The sequence below is a fragment of the Protomyctophum parallelum genome, assembly GCF_964188405.1.
Source record: "Protomyctophum parallelum genome assembly, chromosome: 14".
NCBI classification, from domain to species: domain Eukaryota; kingdom Metazoa; phylum Chordata; class Actinopteri; order Myctophiformes; family Myctophidae; genus Protomyctophum; species Protomyctophum parallelum.
Window position 1 is genome coordinate 31741797 of NC_139709.1, and position 23746 is coordinate 31765542.

General features: G+C 42.4%; 1 protein-coding gene across 3 annotated transcripts in view; it reads left to right on the forward strand.

Moving 5' to 3' along the window:
* asic1c (acid-sensing (proton-gated) ion channel 1c) overlaps positions 1–23746 on the forward strand; it is a gene marked incomplete at its 5' end in the record, with an annotated part of 136067 nt that overhangs the window by 85469 nt on the left and 26852 nt on the right. For 2 of the 3 annotated variants that reach the window (XM_083781752.1, XM_083781751.1), the window contains one exon: positions 4404–5204. The exons of the other annotated variant lie outside the window; for it this stretch is intronic. In XM_083781752.1, coding sequence (XP_083637878.1) covers positions 4683–5204 — 522 coding nt within the window. Of the gene's footprint in view, positions 1–4403; positions 5205–23746 lie in introns of those variants that run through there. 3 annotated transcript variants of the gene reach the window in all.

Sequence of the window (23746 nt, forward strand, 5' to 3'; positions counted from 1 at the left end):
ACGACCCTCTACCATTGCCAAATTTCGTGGAAAACTACAGCACAGAACTGCCAAAATTGCGAAAAATGGCGGAACCCATGCAAAAACAATAAGGAGTCTTCGTCCCTTCTGGCTTGACCCCTAATAATAAACTCGTCAACAAAAGTTTGGAAACTTAACTTTGGTCCATTATGTCACATTAATAATACCAATTGGTATCGTATTTTATATCATTTAAATCGTTGATTAGTCATCTTTACAACAATGTATATAGATTGTGAGGATCAGACATTCGTGGAATGAGCAACACAGCTAAACGTAGCGCCTCCACAAGATTTCCCATATGTTCCGAATCTGGGACCTAACCTAACGCCATCCTCCACAACGCTCGCCCCCCACAGAGCCAGGATCATCACAGAGTAGCCTACCTCCAGCATTTTGGAGTGGAGAGGATGGAATGGCCTGCCGTGACTCCAGACCTTCTTAGAGTATACATTAATAGAGACAGCACCTGGAGGAAACCCTGAGGCGAAATGAACATAGTGGCCGAATTTGGTATTGCAGCGCTGGGCCAAAAACATTGACACGCTGGTCCGTTGACTATCATTGCGCATGTTCATGACACGTGACACGTGAACGCTGTGTCATACTGTACGTGAACGTGTGCAATGATAGTCAACGGGCAGCGCTTTCATGTGTTTGGACCCAATCCATCCCAGAATGCACTCTGTTCCTACCCGGAAGGAGGAGTGAAATGGATGGGAGGAGTGAAGTGGATGGGAGGAGAACTCGGGTGCCGTCTCTATTCATATATACTCTAAGGTCCAGACCTCGACCCATTTGAACACCCTGGGCATGCTGTACGTGGTAGAGTGACCAACAGAACCCGTTAGATGACTTGCAACAAAAGCTGTGTTTCTCATTTATATATATATATATATATATATATATATATATATATATATATAATATATACCTCGTTGTAAAGGTGACTAATCAACGATTACAAATACAATACAATACCAATTGGTATTATAAAAGTGGAGAAATAATGGACCAAAGTAAAGTTTCCGAACCTTTTTTTGCAGAGTTTATATACAAATACTGTATATCATTAAATGTAGAAGAGGCTCGAGAGTGGGATCGATAAGAACTTGGGTCGATGAGCAAGATCGATAAAATGTTTGACTACGATCTCCATCAGCACTCATCACAACTGTTAATTTGCATCTACACTACTTTAATTTAGTCGTTCATCCACAATCCACAATTTCCTGAGACATAATACTGAGATTAATCACGTGTTAAAAGTCATATATTGGATTCCTATAAAAGAAAAAATAATACCGAAAGTCTGCTTGATTTTTATTATTTGCAGAATTGGAGCACATTCAAATTGCTGTCCTTGGATGACACCAATGCAGAGGCATAAACCGAGTAATTGCATGAACAGATCAATTGTCTTTTTAGAGAACGTTGCTCATGAGGATGGCCTGACATAACTTTCAGTTTAATATCCCCAAATGACCCGAGCTGCAATGAAGAAAACATATTAATATTCCATTCTGTTGCCATATGGACGACAGAGGTGTTGCAGGAGAAGATAGTGTACGACGGAATGCTGCAGCCTTCAGATATGAGCTCCCTCTAGTTCACATATTTTCACAAATTCTTGTGATGCTGCGTTTTTTTGATTGAATGGAAGGTGCTTGGAAGGTTAGAGCAGGGGTCTTCAACATGTTCCCTAGGGGGTCCTCAGAGTAACTAGAGTGTGATGGGGAAACAGGGCCGGTCCTGAGCAATCTGGCGCCCCAGGCTGGTGTTTTTCTTTTGGGGAGGCACTGGGGGGGACACTGGGGAGGCACTGGGGGGACGGGCCTGATGGGAAACATTAGCCGGAAATACCAGATCTACAAGCTCACACCACTTTACGCTGCGAGGAGTTGTATGCTTGTAAATCGGCTATTTTGAGAGCATTGGTGTAGTAGAGGGAAGAAGAGCACAACGTACAGAGCCAAGGGTCAATAAGTTGACTAAACATTAAGGGTTTATGTTAACTGAAAATACTCATTAGAACACCATCGGGGCCCATGACGTAAATCACTGTCAAGTTCAAGTGCACGGTCATGTACCGGATTGATAATCTCTGTCAAATTAGTGCTATGAAAACTGATTGCATCGCTCTACAGCCTAGAGGCGCTTGCTGACGATGGGCACATTTTATTGATGGATTAAATGGGCCCGGGCCCTCAAGGTGTTAACATTAATCCAAAATATTAATAGAAAAGATAATGTATACTATGTCAAACAAGTCTAGGACGATATCTATTAATACCGTATATATTTATTGTATCTGTAAAACTAAAAACGTTTAAGTGGGGGTCGCTGCTTCATTTGTATCTCGGCTAAGGGTTTGTTGGCCTGAAAAACATTGAAGACCCCTGGGTTAGAGAATGTGCAGATATATTTGTGGGATATTTCCTCTTTACTATTAACTGCCATTTATTGTGTTTTATTGACAGTGTAGTATATGATATGTTCACAAGGGAACAGGTGTACATACAGTAAGTAGACTTACTCGATGACTAGAAAGTCACCTTGAATCCCTAGACTATAGTTTACTTCCCAGCCCAATGAGCCATAGCGCCCCATTGTGAACCCGGGCATTTGGAGTACCCTAAAGTTTTATGTTAGAAATGTTGAGTATGGGCACGGTGGCACAGTTGGTAGTGCTGTCGCCTCACAGCTAGAAGGTTTTGGGTTTGATTCCCGCTCGGGGCGCTGTGGGTGCTGGCGGCGTGTTTCCTCCTCCGCGTCATCAGTGCCCATACCCGAGGCGGGGTTGTCGAAAGGGCCTTTCTGTGTGTCGTTTGCATGTTCTCCCCGTGTCCCCTAGGGTAGGTACCCTCACAAAAACATGCAGTAATCCTGGTCTCTAAACTGCCTCCCCCTGGCCAGCCGGGGCGCCTGATGGAGGGGAAAGGAACTGGTTGGAATTACGTGTTCCTTCCACGCGCTACGTCCAACCAGGGAAACTCCCCCCTGTCAGGTGTAAAGGAGCAACTTGGACACTCAAGCATGAAGGAAGCATGAGTTCAAGTCCGTTGCTCTCCCCAGGTTGGCGGAGGGTGTGTAGAGCCCAGGATCACATTAGATGATTGACACAGGGGTGAAAAATGGGTTACAAAATCGTGGGATAAAAAAAAATATATATAAAAAAAAAAAATGTTGAGTATGGGTCCCCAGCATTTAGAAACTGACGGATGCTAACTTGCATATGTTGGGCAATTTTCATATTTTGCATAATACGCTGGGGTACCATTGACAACCTATATAAGGCAAAATATTCAAGTTTTCATTATGCTTCAATATAGCATGTGATGTGTCAATCTAGGGGTTTTTCATTGCTCTCCTTGGGCTAAATTCGGCACAAAACTAACGCTTGCACTTTAGGGTACTCAAAATGTCCAGGTTCACATTCTGGCAAGCTGGACTTCTAGACATTGTGAATGCAGGGTAACCCTCCATGCCTCCATCAGCTAGTTCTGGGCCTGAAGACAGTGTAGTCACTATAGCCACTCATCAGCTACAGTACCCATTGTAAATGTTTGCTATACTTATACTCTATGAATGATGAGGCAGGATCCGTGCTTAACGGAGATGGATGGTGAAAGTAGCAGATCTACAAGATCACGATGGGTCAGTTTTTGCAGAATGTCCGCTTGTTTGTGACACTAAGGGACACTAATGTTCAAGTGTACTTGAGTGCTGGAAATTAGGTTGTTACAAATAACATTCATCATTGTTGTTTCCATTCTTATATTTGTTGGGTGACAATGAACTGGCTGCAACGATTAATCGTAAACGAATCGAGTCAACTAATGAAGTAATCGATTCATCAAATTGGCAACTAATTGCTGTAGTTTTTTTGCAATTAATCATGGGTGTTTTCCCACTTAGTTTTTCCAGTGTTAAGTGTAACTAAACTAAAGAGGAGTGAGCCGTCTCTCTTCCCTTCCCAACCTGAAGATAGTTGCACATGCACAGTAGCGACTGCAAAGCAAAATATGTCAGTACCATGGGTGGCTTTAATAATTTTTTTCTTTTATTTGAATAGCCTAATCAGCAGCTGAGCAAAATGTAATAAATAATGCATTTTTTTAATGAATTATTCATCTTTTAGTTATAATGTCCAAAATAACCTTAAATATATATTTTTAAGGCGATGGCTAAATAAGTGCCATAATCGGCCCCGGTGAATCGATTATGTAAATAATCATTAGTTTCAGCCCTCATGGTTAAGGATGCGTCAGTGTGCACTGCATGAGAAGGCTCTACGCCCGTCTGATCGAACCTCTCTCTCAGCCCACTGTGGGACCAAGTGTCGGATCCCAATGAAACCCAATCTCTTGGCTTCAATGTGCCCTCTAGGAACCTCAACGAGGATTGGCTGAGTCCAACGGTCCATCTTCCCCGCTCCCTATCCCACCTCTTCCTTCCTCCAACCCCTGGGTCTCTGCGAAACGACACCCTTTCCCGGTTCACCCTATATCCATCCGCCATTATAGGTCGGTCGAAGCCTCCTCGCATCAGTTCTCGCACGGTCTCCCAACAAGACGGTACAGCCATAGGAGGGGATCTGGTGATCACGGGAGTTTTACTTGGAGCCTTTTTTTCCACACCGTGCCTGTTTTTTTTAGACAATGGGTTCCCCTGAAGAGGAAGCGCCACGTCCGCCTTCAGACATCACCGTCTTCGGTGGCAGCTGCACGCTCCACGGCCTGAGCCACATCTTCCTGCCCGGCGGCGTGACGTTCCGCCGGCTGATCTGGGCGGCGGCCTTCTGCAGCTCCCTCTCGTGCTTCCTATACCAGGTGGCCGGCATGGTGATCACGTACTTCCAGTACCCCCACGTCACCATCCTGGACGAGATGGACAGCCCCGTCATGTACTTCCCGGCCATCACCATCTGCAACTACAACAGCTATCGGAAGTCCCAGATCCGTCGGAACGACCTCTTCTGGATGGCCGCGATGCTGGGGGTCGAGCAGGCGGACTTCGACGACTTCCTGCTGGCCATAGGACAGCCCTCGGACGCCAAGTTCTTACCCAGCAAGACCTTCAACATGCTGGAGCTCGTGCAAAGGGCGAGTCACAACATCGACGAGATGCTGCTGGAGTGCAAATACAGAGGCAAGGAGTGCGGAGCAGAGAATTTCACCACTGTAAGTATGGTTCCATAATGTGGCTCTGGTTTCCCGTGACAGCTGCTGCTGTGTAGAGTCACTGATCCCTGTCTGGGCTCGTAAGGGCGTATAGCCCCGTGGAATTACAGAGAGAACAAGTTCCATAATGAAATTGAGGACGGTTGTTTGAGAAACGTCAAATACGGAAATATAAAAATAATAAATTAATACAAATCATTAGAAATGCCAGTTAGACAGTAGATATTACACATGTGATAGGCTATACCAAGATTGAAGATGTGCCAAAAACACAATAAAATTATTATTAAAGGCTATTTAATTTGAGTGCTTCCTTTGGGTACGTATCGTACCAATCTTGATTCCAGACAGTAATCATGAACTCTGGGAGACATTTTGACTGCAGCCGTTTTGAAACGGACATGTCTCTTAGTAAAAATGTGCATTGTCATGATGAGGCACATTAAGAACGTAGTGGCCAATATTACACTGTCAGTTTTGTCTCCCTCACATCAGTCCCTTTGTTCTAAAGGGCAAAAATCACAGCTATCTCCTCAAAATGTGCCTTGAGTGAAATGTACACTAGAAAAGAGGCCATCTGGTGAAAGCAAATCTCTACTGAGCGCATGCTTCATGCATTATGAAGCAAACATATGCCGGTTTCCAGACCAAAAGAGATTCTAATTCATTACCGTTATTCTTTTAAAATACCAGAAACCCATCCTCGTTCTCAAACAAAGCGGCATTAGTCACATTTAGTCACTCTAAATGTTTTTTCTTGTCTCACAATGTGGGTGCAATGGCTTTGATTTACAGTAGACAAAGCATAACATTGTCATTTTGCAAAAGGGTCATTCATCTCATCTATCGTGATGCCATTTATGTTGATGTGTGCTCGGGTTCAGGTACGTTTTCTTTCACTCCCGTACACAAGAGATGGAAATCACGTCAGCAGAATTTGAATGGAACTTAATCGTCCTGCTGCAGAGACAGGGGGAAGGATTGTATTTCGATGAAATGGGCCATTGATTTGAGTGATGCAAACCCAGCCCCGGGATGGGCTCACACTGCATCTCTTTAAAAGCCAGCAAAAAAATTGAGAAGCAAATGACTTCTAATATTTCACAGTAGTTACCAAAATGGCCATTACAATTATTTTCTGCGTAAGGTTTTAAATGGAAAAATAATGTTTAGGTTATTCAAGCTCTGACAAAACGAATCCTGAGTGGTTCCCGAATCCCTATCCGTCTAATTTATGAAGACCAATTCTGTTAAAGATGAGACTTGCTGAGCAATGCAAATGGAACAGTCGCAGTACTTGCTACTGCCAAGGTGTTAACATTTTAGTATGACATTCTAATATCGGCAAGCAGGCTGGATGGTTCCCTTGGCTGACCTTGACTTATCGCATCCTCGATGGACAAAGGATAAATTTCAGCTAAATGTCAGAAATTGGAGAAGCATGGAGGGCCTAAGTATAGAGGCGTCTAATTAAAGATTCATGTTGCTGCCTGAATTCCCCTCCTCGGCCTGTTGTGACTGTGGGAGGCTTACAGCTATGTGGTCTGACTAGAGATGTGATGGAATTCAGATTACCACTATATGTAGTCGCAACAACATCAGCACCATAGTGAGATGCAGACATCCTCTAATGTGTTGTTCTGTGCAGTTGGTAGAGCTGGGGGGAAAGTATATCAGAAAATACTTGAATACAGAATATACAGAATATTTATATTCTGCAGAATGATGACGGTTTGTGTAAACACAAACATTGAAGACAAAGTGAATTCCCATAGACAGTTTGAGGGTTTGAGTAAACACAAACATGTCAAACATTGAAGACCCAAATTGTGACCAGAATGAGATGATGTACAGTATAATGACGTGTGATGATAAGAGCGCCACTCACTTCACACGGGTGTGATTTTTGTATTTTTTGAGGGATCTATATACAGCTTTTGACCCCACACGTCTCAATATTTGCCATTGACAATGAATGGAGAAATTAGGTCAAATGTCCACCAAATCTTGTCCCCACACGTCTCAAAGTTTGCTATTGATAATGAAAGGAACAGCAATGTCCGTGTTCACCTATGTGACTATGTCCGTGTTAACCTATGTGACTATGAGCACCAGTATGAGTACCAGTATGGGGCTCTGTTGTGCTAGAAACAGAGAGAGAGATAGTGCTGCACTGTTGCCTTCTAATGAGAGAGAGGGGGGGGGGGGAGTTGCACCACTCAGTTCACAGGGGTGTTTTTATTTAATGTGTAGTCCTTTTATATCACATATGGGCATATGCCTAACATTCATAATTACAGGAATATCTGTGTGTGCGCGAGTAGGCGGGAGTGACTGCGTGTGTCTCTCGATATGCCCAATTATGGAGATGAATGATGCATTGATGGAGTGCCTTTATCCAAAGTGCTTAGTTTACAACGTGAACAATCACCCATTCATGCACACATTCACACACTGGCGGTGGAAGGCACCGTGCAACCTGCTCACCGGAAGCAGGCTTATAGGGCTTCGGCAGGGGTTCAGTGTCTTGCTCAAGGACACTTTGACCCTAACCCAGGGGGAGCTGGGAATCGAACCGGGGACCTTCATCCACTGCCGCCCCGTGGCATACTGCACATGGTGCTTTCGTCATATTACTGACGATGCCTGGAGTCAGAGACTGGCCTCCAGTACTCTGATATCATACCAGGTGCTGCCCAACGTGGCCATGAATGACGAATCCGATACTAGTACCCACACAAAAACAACACTGTAAATGTGTTTTTGTTGCCCTCCAGGTGTTGGTTTTGTCTGTGCGCGCGCATTTATCTATATCTGTTGGACATTATAGCATTGTTCCACCATACAATACGTCTACCTCTTGTGTGAAAGGCCCATAATCTTCCTTTCCAATTGTCTGATGACAAAGTATAGACGGAAGAAATGTCACCTGAGTCTTCAGACCGCATCGGAATCTTTATTTCTTGATTGGCTCAGCACATTTCCTACGTGGATGTTCTGTTTGATTATCAAAGTGAATCTTATCCGCTTCCCACACAGCGTCTGTTTGAGCTGTAGTGCATGATTGATAACCTCATTAATACACGAGACATAAGTGTCCAGTGTAGCCTGACTCCCTGCTCTGCATTAAACCTGTGAGATTGGTCCCGGCCAGATAAATCACCTGTCACTGAACGCTACTGTATATATGCAAGATGCATGCTGGAGTTGGCGTAACATCATTGCTATTGACCAGCAAGTTTAGCGTGTCGGTGTGCCAGCCATGCACCTACAGTGGGTGGTTGATACTAACACGTTTATCTCTTTATGGTTGATATTGTGTGTCGTGATTAAAAAGCTTCCTGTTGCGGGGATCAGTGTTGTCCGGTGGGCTATGTTGGAGACCAAAAGAGAGAGAGAGCTTTCGTAGATTTAATTAAGGTTCTGTCTGTGGTTGGAGAGTGGATTTGTTCTGTGTAACAAAGATGGCGATACTCTCTGTCGCCCCCCGGTTGAGGTCTGCCAAAATCAAATCAGGGTGTGCTGTCAGTTCAACCCATTGTGTGGTTGTCGTCTCTGTTGCCCTTTTTTTTTTTGCCTTTCGGAAGCCCGGGGGGGGGGGGGGGGGGGCAGTGAAAGAATGCGAGTTGGAAGAGAAAAGATGAGGTCAAGAATGACATGTCTGTTCAAAGGAGACTCTATGGCTGCAGACCAAGGGGGGGGGGGGGGGGGGGGATGGATGGTGGTGTGAAGTAGGGCTGGACAGGGACAAACAAAAGCGAGTGGTATTAGAGAGATATAAAGACAGGGTGACAGCGCGAGACTGGTGTAGTCCAGTAGAGCTTATGGCTGATTTACAACCTCACAGCGTGTTTGCAATGTGACGTGTGCTATTTTCGGCGTGCAACGCTGGCACTCGATAGGTATAAATCATGCTTTAGAGGGAGTGATGGAGGCAGCCACAGAAAGAGATTCAGAGAGTGGAAGAGTATAGGAGAAGCTGTATGCATGAGCCTTAAGCGGATTTACACGGCAATGTATGATTGCCTGAAAATCGGTTGTCTGAAAACCCTTTCATTTCAATTTGAATGGCCACGTCATACGACAAAGTATAAATGGGTTAAGATAGGGGCAGGACTGGGACTTTTAGCTGAGGAGTGACACCATGGCTACAGTATATGACTCATCCTGACTTGGAGCCCAGCCAGCATCGCGAAACACACAGCTGGAAACGGGAGGCATTAGGAGTGCTGAAGGGAAGAGACGTGCAAAGGGGGACTTAGCAATTAAGAATGCCGCCTGGAGCGTAACAAGGGGAGAGATGGAATAAATCTCTATAGGGCAAACAATGAAGTAGACAAATCCCACTGCAGAGAGAGAGAGAGAGAGAGAGAGAGAGAGAGAGAGAGAGAGAGAGAGAGAGAGTCGGTAGATGAGATGACAGTCCGGATAGCAAATACCTAATGTGTTTGTCCCATTACTCAATGTCAGCGAGGTCCGGCGGGCCACAGAGTCCGCAGCTACAGTAAGTGCAATATTGGCAATCAAATCGATGGCGTGCCGAGGAGGAATAGTGAAGGAATCTATGGCAGGGGGCCCACTGCCCCGCACTGCATACAGAGATGATGATGTTGTTTTTTTGTTTGTTTAGTTTTTTTGCTGACTTTGCATGTCGGGGTAGTAGACGAGTTCAGAGGCGGACACATGGAGGTGGCATGTTGACAGAACCACTTAACCTAATTAGCTAGACCGTTGAGCATACTGTAAACGTGTGGGGCCAAAGCCAACACGATACATCACCTGTATTCTGTCATGGCCTGATATAGCCTGACCATGGCTACTGCATAGATATTAGTCTGGAACCCCCCCCCCCCCCCCCCCCCCCCCCCCCCCCCCCCCCCCCCTTGGAAATAAATCTTCCACACCGAAGTTCCAAACGGATTCCATTTTTATTTTATTTTTAACGTCACAGCAAAAAAGTCTCACTTTGAATAGCGGGCCTCTGATTGATCACCCACAACACCTGGGGTGAGTTGCCAGACCAATCTCCCCAGGGATCTCCCCCCCCCCCCGTGGCAGATTCGTCTGCTTTCCAGGCTATGCCTGATAGGCAAATTCTTGTTATACCTTGTGAAATGCTGAATAATCTTTGTAATTGATATGCCCTGTAGTCTTGGTTAACTGTATTGGTTTAATATCAAATATCCTCTGATCTAGAGTTATATCCGATGCCAATACTTAGCTTTGGTTTTCACTAATGGCTCCTGGAATCCATATAGCATGCACTCTTAACCAATAAAAACATGCTTTGCACCTTCCCTGATGGGTGTTGCGTATCCTCCTTCAAGTAAATTGAGAGCCCCCCTGATTGCACCCTGACTCCTTTGAACTGGGGAAGACCCATTTTGACCTGGGAACGATTCTGCAAATGTCTTCTAAATCTAAATTTTCTTGAAAAAGCTATGTTTTTATGTTGTCAGTCGTTCTCAAACACTTTCATGTTACTTTTCACGATTCTTCAAAAATAGCAGACCTACAAGCTCGTAGCGCGCCACTCGGTGGCCGCTATGAGCTTGTAGATCTGCTATTTTTCAATAGCTAAAGCATTACATAATGCCCAAAATGGGTTGATAACCAGACATTTGCTGGTAAGTTGAAATACATTTTCAATTCACAATTTGGCAGTGATTTAATCCACTCCCAAATGTTTACAGGCTGATTTATTTCTTCCTGATGCGACACGTGAGTTTGTAGATCAATTCTTGTTGGCAAGCACCACAGAGCAACAGCATCGTACGAATTATACATTCAACTTAAGTCATTAACATTTACCAATTATGGACAGCCAGGAGCTTTATATCTTTTCATGCTGGAAGACAAGCCAGGCTTTGAATACTGAATTGCAATTATGTCTCTTACGTAAAAGATAATGGAGGAACTTTTACTGTCCATACACAGTGAGAAACCGTCAGGGCCTGGATTATCAGGGTGGCAAGTTCTTTAGTTTTAACCCTCCACCGTCCGTTGGAGGACGCATGCTGGAGTGGTAGATGTGGAGTCGTTTGCAGCTTCTTTTTCACCTGACAGTGAAAGTGAGTGGGACTCCCATGTAGATCTCAGACTGCATCAGTCATCTAATAATTGTGACGTAGCTACGAAGGAATATGGCATATCTCAGAATACTTTCCCTCTTCTCTGGAGAATGTTGAAGACTATCATTAGTAGTAGCATGATATCATAGTAGTGTGATAGCAGGTGTTTGGCCAGTTAGAAAAACATTTGAGGTACAAGAACGGCCGAAACTGCCGAGAAAGGCACTGTCGAAGTTCTTCAATATTGTTCTTATTGACCTGCCAAAGCCGAAGAAGTTCTTTGTTAGTGTTGGGAGTATCCTGAAGCTTTAAGTCAGCTCCTCTGAGCCCTTGAAGCACACAGATGAACCTTTTATTGGCTCAACATAAGGATACACAGAAGTCATGTGTTGCTGCTGTGCTGTAATAATAATAATGAATTTCATTGTTATAGCGCTCCAAGTGCTGATGTGTTGTATGTCACCAACTGGGGTTAGCAGTGAACCGGGACTACACAATTGGGAATTGGTGTTAATGAAATGACTAATTTGGGAGCAAAAACGATGGAGCGTTAAAACTAAATAACAATTTTGATACATTTTCATAATTCTGAAAATTTAGTTGATAAATAAATTAAAATCTTATTCTGTGTTCACAGTGTGATACCATATTCTTCATTACATGGCCATCTTTAGCATAAAATGTCCCACGTGTGGGAAAAAAAATCTGACCGCTGTCAGGAAAGAAATCCTGTACAAAATATATTTTGTATTGCAAAAGTGACTAGGCTGAAATGGCACCGAATTGTAGGAACGAACCTTCTGAAAGTATTCTGCGTTTTTAGGTGGCTTCTTCCACCGCCTCGTCCTCGTATTCATCACGGCAACAATTTCTCATTGTCCAGACAGGATAAACGAGAGTGTAACGCGTCACGCGGCATCATGGGTAACATATCGGTACGTACTGTACGCTCATCAACCTGAACTGAGGAGGTGGTCTCTTCTCTCTGCTTTGGCGCACGCTTATCCAACCAGAATTAAAGAGAACACATCCTACTGAGATACCGTATGGTTCGGAGGGTGGCTCAAAGTAACTAGTAGAAGAAACTCAACTAGTACTGTATGTTCCTATAGACCCTGGGGTAGTGTCGATGAGAGAGTGCTGTTTGAATCCCCGGTAATAATAGTCCTGGTGGTCATCCTGATGACTGTCTCGGAGGACAGGTCTTGAAATCTATAGATAAAAGGTAGGTGGCTAGCGCACATCCAGTTCTTGTCTGGTGCTGGACCAAGGTAAGTACAATGAAGAGAGGAGAGTCCGCACACAGATTTGCTCCAAGGTGTTTGCTTTTTATTCAAAACACCATAATTAATACACAACGTTTCGGCCGTGAACGGCCTTCATCAGGTGATAACAAATTATCACCTGATGAAGGCCGATCACGGCCGAAACGTATAACATATATAGTATACTTTCCACAAATTGGAAATAGTGGCACAGCGCCAAACAAAAGCCTCAATTTCATTTCAATCTAAAATGAGCCAACTCCAAATCCCCCACAGATTTCACCAGACAAGAGGCAGTCTACTGAACGAATGAACCTGATTTATAAATTACTTTGTCAATAAACCGTATCACTCACTGGAAATATATATATAATATATATATATATATATATATATATATATATATATATCTTATTATAGATTATTTTGGAATCTCTTATTTCCCGGTGAGTGAGTGACACTACCATAAGATGAAGCAACATTTGTCATTACTGCATGGCAGTCTCTGCTTCCATTTCATTCAATTAATACAAAATTGGTTTCAACAATAACAAAATCCCTAAACTGTTCCGCTGAATTAACCCATTTTGGGCGGGAACCCCTTTTGATGTTAGCATCATGTTATGCTTTAGCTATTGAAAAATAGCAGATCTACAAGCTCATAGCGCGCCACCGAGTGGCACGCTACGAGCTTGTAGGTCTGCTATTTTTGAAAAATCGAAGAACGTGGCTTTTTCAGAAAACAGTCAGGATGTAGAAGACATTTTTAGAATCTGATCTCAGGTCAGAATTAATTAATATAGGCATTATAGGGGGATAAGAAATGGATGACATTTCATCCCAGGAAATGGAAGCATTCGGGGGGGAATGTAAGGATTGGGCATATCAAAGGGCAAGAGCAGGCCGGCGGCTCCACAACAAATACTTGAGTCACAGCACACTTATGTTTTCTCAGATGGGATTCTGCCTGCCCTGGGAAAAGAAGAGGGTGTGTGTGTGTGTGTGTTGGGGACACCATCTGTTATTTATTGATACAGACAGAGTGCCTCTGAATCTGGTAGGGAAATGCACACAATTATTGCATAGAACGACCTCCTTCGACATCGCCTTGGGGCTCCGCCCTTTTCTTAATGAAGTGTGTGGGCAGTATTGGATCAATTTTTTCTTGATGCATTCTATATGACTAATATCACAGTATGAACCCTCTTAGCAGAAAATCTATTCTCGCTTTGCTTGCATTACACGTTTTGCCTCGCATTACACTTGTGGCATACTGAGTGAATGCAGTGAGAGGATTGTCTCATTTCTAAACGAGCCACCAGATGTCTCCCTCCACCAAGGAAGAGACGTAGCCATGGGGAACCAATGGTTGATCCATATGTGGCCCCTCACTGGGTCAGGAACCTATCTCCTGGCCAGTTTGATGTACAAGTACACCCCTTGGACATCACTAGTGTGTCACAGCAGCCCCTTTGCGTGTGCACGTGCGTACGCATGCCTTCATGCGTGTTTCTGAGGTGTGTCTAATTGTTGGCAGACATACCGTAGGTGTGTGGTGTGTTCACTGGTCCTTAAAAGAGCTCTCTCCACGCAGTCATTTGACTCTAATGAGACCTCTGGGGTTCAACAGAGATTTGATATGAAAGAGGCAAAGGGTTTTGTTTGTCTCTGATGTTCTTCAGAACTATCCAATCTTGAAACATTTGATGGAAATATAAAAATGAGGCACATTTGCCACATTTCAAATATTTCGACTCTTTCTTTCTCTTTGTCTGTTAGTCAACAACAGCAAACTGTTCGCGTCGTAATTGTATTACCCTCCAACCTTCTAATTAGATGCTTGAATAATGAGATCAAGCAGAGATTGCCGTCTTCCTGAGGAGGAAGAATAGCAATGGATGTGTTGGCAAGAAAAAATGCTTAATAAGCACAGCAGTGATTTTATAGACCAGGAAAGTCATTAACTGTTACCCAGAGCTGTTAATATGCCTGTGTACAGTACATCGAACCATGCCTTTGATTGTCCAAGGTGATAAATGGCTTATCAATAAAATCATATCTCAGAAACAAATGCAGTGCATAACCCTCCCTAAAGTGTGGAAACGCGTCTTCCTTAAGCTCTCATCTTTTGTCCTTTGCTTTCATAATGTTTGTGTATGGAGGGAAACGTGCATGCCTTTCTCTCTTACAACATTCAAATATGATAGTTTCTATTTTCTCATCTCCTACCAAGATCAAGGTATCAAAAATGATATACTGTATACCGACAATGCGGCAAGATGCGACATGATCTTCTTGTAAGGAACGTGATTTGATAAAAGCTGGAAAAATGATGCTGTAGTACTAGTAAACTTACAGTAAACTGATTTATAGTTCAGTGCACAACGTTGAAGATTAAATTATAGGCATCCATCATTTTATATGGCTGGGATGTTAACTTAATTGCACAATCAAATGACCAAAAGTGTTAATTTAACTGAGAGGGTCCATTATTACACTCTGAGTTCAATTAATGCATTCTATATTTTGTCAGTGTACCTGGAAGAGGAGGGGGAACTAGAGACTGTTAAATGGCATGTGTGTCACTCCTGGTTTCTCTTTTAAAGGATTATTTCATATTAGAAGGCTAAGAGGTCCAGGTGTTATTTTGTGCAAAAGTGTATTATTGGCTATTTCCCATACCAGCTCAGATTGAGTTGATCATTTTCTCTTAAACAAGGGATCCCTATCATCGATACAATTTATAAATAATAAAGAGCAATGTTTGTGGAGCAGTCCAATGCCTAAGTGGAGGGCTGATGGACTGGTAAGGCTGACATGTTGAAAGACCGGTGCTAGAAACCAAAACATGTGTTCATGTAACTCTGAGAGGGTAGAAGTGTAACCAAATGGTTACATTTGTACACTTTGGTGGATGGATAGCCTCTGTCAATTCTGTCTATTTGTATAATGTAAGATTCTAGAGGATTTTATGCGTCTCATTCATACAGCTACATCGAGTGAAATGTTACCAAGTTAATAATAATGATAATACTAGATCAAATTAGAAAAAGTGCCCCTCGGGGCACAGGTCTCCACCAGGCCAGGTCAGGTTGTAGCATCCTGGTGGCACTATAATAAGCCAATGTGAAAAGGGTGCCATTTCTTCTTACACCTTTGATGGCAATTGGATGATTTGAGGCATTTTGTTCCAAATGTTTTGCAAAAATCCACCTAGGTAGGATATATTCCTCAGCCTAGTAGGAAAGTCTGTGAAAGATTTCACGTAAATTGCACGCTGCGTTCATGATTTGATGCTTTTTGTTCAAAACGGGCCAATCCTGCAAACTTTGAAAGCCATGTTAGCCAATTAGGATGGAATATGAAATATCGGACAGATTCATCTTGAGCATGACATGACTATAGAGATACTGTGTAACGATTGGCGGGATCTTTGGACAGAATCTGGAGGAGTAATCTCAAAAAATGTGTTGGCCTCCTGGTGGTGCTATAAAAGGCCGTTCTGGAAGATTTGGGGCAGAGGTTCATCGTTGATATCCAGGGAGTGTGTGTGCAAAGTTTGGCATCGGACGGACGGACACACGGACGGACGGAGTGTAAAACATACTCTCTCCCCATGCCTTCAGCCTGGTGGAGACGATGAATAAGAAAGAATGAGGCTGGCAATAGTATACTGGTCAAACCACTTTAGCAGCAATGGCAAAATGTGTAGAATATAGGGGGAGGCCGGTTAATATACAGATTTACAGAATGCATACATTGACATTATACTGTACTGGTGCTGAGAATGATAGAAACTGAGATTATAGCAATTTGACTCCAACTGCTGACTAGAGACATTTCTGAGACCATGGAGCTATACGGCCCCTGACCTTGCAAATGAGTTTTAGCAATTAAGATACCAGTTAAGTGGGCCTCCTCCCATGCTGCGTATTGACATTTTTCCAAAGAAATTGAGAACTGAGGAAATCGAAGCAAGGTGATCAATAAAGAACCAGGCAAAGGCCCTTTCACTCGGTTGAGATGGTACCGCTGAAGTAATTGACTTGCCCGCATGGCACTCGTTCTGAATTGGTATTTTGCTTTTCATTATTATCGAGTTGAGAAATGTGCATCCCAGCAGCAGTTATAGACAGATTGGAGCACATTATGCACTGTTCAATTTGAACCTCATAATGATTTGATCCTTCCTAAACAGTAAGGGAGTCAAGCTGTCGAGGCTGTGATCGTCAAAGAGTATGAAGTCTCTTTTACATACAGTTTGTTAGGGCATTCCCAGAATGTATTTGCACCAATGGAATGGTTTGGATGCCAGTCTTTCAAGGAAAATCAGAACCAGACGCCTTTTCCTAGAAATGGCACGATGACATAGTCCAGTGACACTGTAATGAGTCATGGGGACGTGATTAGTGGCTATCACGTTGTACTTACCATGAAACCATGGACATAATAGAAGGGAACCACTATAGCACAGTATTTACTATCACGTTGTACTTACCATGAAACCATGGACATAATAGAAGGGAACTACTATAGCACAGTATTTACTATCACGTTGTACTTACCATGAAACCATGGACATATAGAAGGGAACTATAGCACAGTATTTACTATCACGTTGTACTTACCATGAAACCATGGACATAATAGAAGGGAACTACTATAGAACAGTATTTACTATCACGTTGTACTTACCATGAAACCATGGACATAATAGAAGGGAACTACTATAGAACAGTATTTACTATCACGTTGTACTTACCATGAAACCATGGACATAATAGAAGGGAACCACTATAGCACAGTATTTACTATCACGTTGTACTTACCATGAAACCATGGACATAATAGAAGGGAACCACTATAGCACAGTATTTACTATCACGTTGTACTTACCATGAAACCATGGGAATACAGAAGGGAACCACTATAGCACAGTATTTACTATCACGTTGTACTTACCATGAAACCATGGACATAATAGAAGGGAACTACTATAGCACAGTATTTACTATCACGTTGTACTTACCATGAAACCATGGGAATACAGAAGGGAACCACTATAGCACAGTATTTACTATCACGTTGTACTTACCATGAAACCATGGACATAATAGAAGGGAACTACTATAGAACAGTATTTACTATCACGTTGTACTTACCATGAAACCATGGACATAATAGAAGGGAACCACTATAGCACAGTATTTACTATCACGTTGTACTTACCATGAAACCATGGACATAATAGAAGGGAACCACTATAGCACAGTATTTACTATCACGTTGTACTTACCATGAAACCATGGGAATACAGAAGGGAACTACTATAGCACAGTATTTACTATCACGTTGTACTTACCATGAAACCATGGACATAATAGAAGGGAACTACTATAGCACAGTATTTACTATCACGTTGTACTTACCATGAAACCATGGACATAATAGAAGGGAACTACTATAGCACAGTATTTACTATCACGTTGTACTTACCATGAAACCATGGGAATACAGAAGGGAACCACTATAGCACAGTATTTACTATCATGTTGTACTTACCATGAAACCATGGACATAATAGAAGGGAACTACTATAGCACAGTATTTACTATCACGTTGTACTTACCATGAAACCATGGACATAATAGAAGGGAACTACTATAGCACAGTATTTACTATCACGTTGTACTTACCATGAAACCATGGACATAATAGAAGGGAACCACTATAGCACAGTATTTACTATCACGTTGTACTTACCATGAAACCATGGACATAATAGAAGGGAACTACTATAGCACAGTATTTACTATCACGTTGTACTTACCATGAAACCATGGGAATATAGAAGGGAACCACTATAGCACAGTATTTACTATCATGTTGTACTTACCATGAAACCATGGGAATATAGAAGGGAACCACTATAGCACAGTATTTACTCTAGCAACCTCGTGACGCGACAGTGAAGTCCATCCATCCATCCATCTTCAACCGCTTATCCGTAGTCGGGTTGCGGGGGCAACAGCTCCACCAGAGTGCTCCAGACTTCCCTCTCCAGAGCAACATTAGTGACTTCCTCCTGGGGGATCCCGAGACATTCCAACTAAGGACAGTGAGTCGATGTGTTTCCTCCAACTGCGCCTTGGTCTGCCCCGGGGTCTCCTCCCAGTGGGACGACAGTGAAGTGACACATTAAATGAATTTAAGACCTTTTTACCGTAATACCTCATAAGAAGGTAAAAAGACCATTATTGCATCAAAAGTAATCAACATACTATACTACAGTATATAAAAAACGAGTTAAATAGCCGATCTACAAGCTCTCGGGACAACTTGATCGGGACATCCCTAGTATCAATATTATATCCATATCATGATATTAGATATAATAAAAAAACATGATCCCCCCCCCAACTGGGGGGTTTTAATTAGTTATAGGAATAGTAATAATAATAATCTGATTTTATGTAGCACTTGTCTTACTCAAAGGCCTAGTATTATATTAGGAAAATGGATTGAAGAATCAGTCCTGCTTCTTACAAAATAACCTCCCCCGTCAAGCTTCTTCTACACGACGGTAGAATCTGTTCTCCTATATGGCAGTGAATGCTGGACCCTGAAGCCAACTCCGCAGAAGGCTCTAGATGGGTGAATGTTACGTGTATAGTGCTCAACATCAGCTCAAGAGTATACACACGTTACCAACGAGAATCTGTATGTAGTGCGGCTGCTTAGCTCCTGAATACACAAGAATCGTTCAGTTTGTGATAAAAGCATGACATTTGGTACACCAAAGGCATTACCAAAATATTTGGATGTGGAGGCATCTTGAATTTTCATCACGGCGCCCATGGCAGCCATTTTTCAAAATGGCCGCCAGCAACAACTGTTTTCTAATGAGTGATGGATATAAAATGATATTGCTGACACAATTTGTTGAATTTATTTGCCATACGTACTTGGTAATGTGTTTTTGGGATAATTGAACATTCTCATTGAAAATTCAAAATGGCCACCATCTTTTCTAGCTGGTTAGTTATGGATGATCTCTGTGTCGAATTATACATTTTTGTTGATGCAAAATTTGAATTAGGCACTTTAGAATTTCTAAAGAGCTTCCTTCTATCTCATAAGACTCATTAAAGATAGAGTGCTGTGATCCCCCCTGCCCCCCCTATAAAACATCTTCAGGTACTATATGATTATACTAGGAGGAAGATTTATTTCTTATTTCTATTTTATTTTTCAGTGTACAGAAAGTGTTCAAATTATGTTTTCATGTGAGTTTTCAACAGCTCATTAAAGGGACACTTCACCCTTTTTGCAAAAAAATATATGTTAATGACGTTTAGAAGCTTTAGAACACTTTCCTGGGGGTAATATGTGGTTTTAGCTATTTTAGATTGTAGCAGTGAGCACAGTGTCTCTGATGTCATGGACACTGGTCTCACTACCTTCCTGGACTACAATTCCCATAATTATTTGGCGCACTGCTCCTCGTTGTGGATAGGGGGAGAGCTGTCTTACTGAGACAACATGTAGTCCAGGAAGGAAGTGAGCCCAGTGTCCATGACATCAGAGACACTGAGCTCACTGCTACAATCTAAAATATCTAAAACCACATATTACACACATAAAGACCCCCAGGAAAGTGTTCTAAAGCTTCTAAACGTCATTAACATATATATTTTTACAAAAAGGGTGAAGTGTCCCTTTAAGTATACCTGGTTATCACCTTAGCACCACCCACCTGAACTTAATTAAGCCTCGCCCAGTGTTGTATGACAATGGGGGAGGGGTTAGGATTATGATGTCACACAAATGGTGTATTTTCAATTAATTGGGCCTTTTGACTCAAATTTTCAGCTTTCAGGAAGAAACCAAAAATACACAGAGAAGACATATGCTATTTGAATATTCTAACCACATCTGGGGGTCTATTAGAGTAATGTTAACGCCATAGACACATACAAAACAGAAAAAGTACAAAAACTCCATCTTTAAAGGAGAATTCCATACTAAAAGGCTTTCTTACCTTTCTTTGTAGTTGTTTCGTCCCCACCAAAGAGGTCCAGGTGTTATTTTGTGCAAAAGCTCCTTATTGGCTATTTCCCCTACCATAAGCCCTAAATGAATTGCATTGAATTGAATGGGATGTATGGGGTGTTGTGCTAATTCACTTATTTCCATCTAAATACGTAGTAAAGTGTGCCGCTTGGGTTATTATTTACATTATGAACAGAGGATATATACAAAAAATATATAATTTTGAGCGATGGAAATAAGCGAATTAGCACAACACCCCATACATCCCATTCAATTCAATGCAATTCATTTAGAGCTTATGGTAGGGGAAATAGCCAATAAGGAGCTTTTGCACAAAATAACACCTGGACCTCTTTGATGGGGACGCAACAACTACAAAGAAAGGTAAGAAAGCCTTTTAGTATGGAATTCTCCTTTAAGTGAAGCCAAACCTAGGGTGTTGCACAGGGAAGACTATTCACACTCACCTTCACAGAAATGGAGGGCTATCGGTGTGCACTGTAACTGAGCTTTTTTGCACTTGCACTGCCCAACACAAACCTTACTGTACATTTTCAAGAGATGTTCATACCTGGTCTGATCTGCATATAATAGAATAGTCCCCACTCCTTTGGGATGTTTGTTGTCACATATGTAATATGTATAGGCCTATACCCTATTATAGTATGCACATAGGTGAGATTCGTCCTCTACATAACAACTAGGAGCAGTGAACAGCCATTACCTTATGTGGTATGTCATTTGAGCCTGACGACAGTTTCAACAGGACATGTATAATCTCAGGAAACAGTCTTTTTCCCATGGCCATCAAAGCTTGATACAGTGTGACAACCCATATATCAGCCCCATAGGGGCAGCAGTGGCTCAGGAGGTAGAGTGTCCGTTTCGAAAGTGGAAGGTCCGGAGTTCGATCCCCGGCTCCCCCAAAATGTTGGGTGTCTGAAAGACACTGAACCCCAAATTGCTCTCGATGAGCAGGTTCTTGCATGGATTCCTCCGGCATTGGTGTATGAATGTGTGTGTGAATAGGTGAATGTAGCACAATCTCTGTAAAACGTCTTGGATAAAGGCGCAATATACATGCACCACTTATACCATAGAGTCAGAACCATAGTCAGTATACCATAGAGTCAGCACCAGATTCAGGACCATAGAAGTCAGTATACCAGAGTCAGCACCATAGTCAGGACCATAGTCAGGACCATAGTCAGTATACCATGGAGTCAGCACCAGAGTCAGCACCATAGACAGCAGAGTCAGCACCGTAGACAGTATACCATAGTCATTGCCGTAGAGTCAGCACACAGCACCATAGTCATTACCATAGACATAGCGCCATATAGTCATTGCCATAGATAGAGTCAGCACCATAAGCAATTGCCGATACTTAGCAGCCCATTAAATTGCAGCAGGGCTATGGCAGGAGAAAGCACGCAAACTACCAGTGTTCCAACTTCCATGCATTGACGGGTTGTGACACTGTGTCAAGCATGTTGGCCACGGGAAAAAGACTGCGTGGGCTGTATGAGCTCCTGAGCTTATACACATGCCCTGTTGATATTCAGTTGTAAGGAAGCTTCTGGCCAATTTCAAAGTTCAAAAATTTAATTCTGGATCATAAAAAAATGACTGATTTGACACCGAGATCACCCATATCAGACAATCATACAAGTGACGGCTGCCATCTTGAATATTCAATGACAATTTTCAATTATGCAAAAGACACTTACCAAGTACTATATATGGTAAATGAGTCTAAAATATCATATTATATCCATCATTCATAAGAAAACAGTTGTTGCTGGTGGCCATCTTGAAAAATGGCGGCCATCTTGAATATGCAATGACAATTTTCAATTATGCAAAAGTCAAAAGACACTTACCTAGTACTATATATTGTAAATGAGTCTCAAATATCATATTATATATGTCATTCATAAGAAAACAGTTGTTGCTGGCGGCCATTTTGAAAAATGGCTGCCATGGGTGCCATGTTGAAAATTCAGGATGCCTCCACATCCAATTATCTTTGGGATGCCTTTGGCTATATGTGTACCAAATTTCATGCTTTTATCACAAACTGAACGATTGTTATGGCTATATGCTGCACTAATGCCGGAATATTCAGGGTGAGCGACAAAATAGCAGCCAGGAGAATGAGACTTGCAGAAAGAGTGAGACTGGTGCCAAAGACACCAGGAGCTGCAGCCGTCCGTACATTGCTGGACCAGTATGTTAATACAAGATTCCAATTAAAGATTTTCCTATTAAACTAAAATCTATAGATAATAATCCAGCACTTATGGTCTACTTACTAGATGTGTGTGGTGACTGTTTTTTGTCTTTGATTTGATGTTTCTGACCATCAGCCTTTGGGCAGTAGCTGTGCGCTACAGCAGTTGTTCTCAAACCAAGGTCAAGGAGGACCCCCAAATTGATACTCATTAGCCCCATTTGAAAATATAGGCCAAGGAAGATTTTTACGGCTCTAGCAGTGATTCTCAACCATTTTAATTTCAAGGGCCCTCGGGTTTGACCTGAATTAGGCTACGGTCCTCTATTTAATGGCATTTCTACCTCTGTATATCACAGAGTGTACACTCTGTGAGTTACGGACCCATAAGGGTCCATTTGGTTCCAATCATTTATCTGGGGACCCCCTGGAACTCCCTCAAGGACTCCTGGGGGTCCCCGGACCCCACTTTGGGAACCACTGCGCTACAGTAACGACGCGCCTACTTGTTGGTGGAATAAGGCAATCGTTTGTCTCAAAGTCTCCACTGACTTGGTCTGTCTCTATTACATATAGCAATTACTTTTACATGTTCAAGCAGGAAATCTGGTTGTTGCACTGGCTTTGTGAAATGTAAATTTAATTTGAGTCACAAAGTCACAAATAACCAAAGTTGCAAGTTCACTCCACTCAATTATCATTGGATTTGAATCCCTGGGGAAACTGCATATTTTTTTCAAGCACATTACCAAAGAAATATAAAGGCCGTTTCCATTGTGCTTCATGTTTTGTTTTGACACAGGTGGGAATCTCATCTAGCCTGTACCACAGGAGGTCTACTCCTGTTGGAAAAAAACAATTCCATCCACTGGCTCCACCTCATTCTCCACTCGACTGTACAGAGAGAGAGTGTGTGTGTGT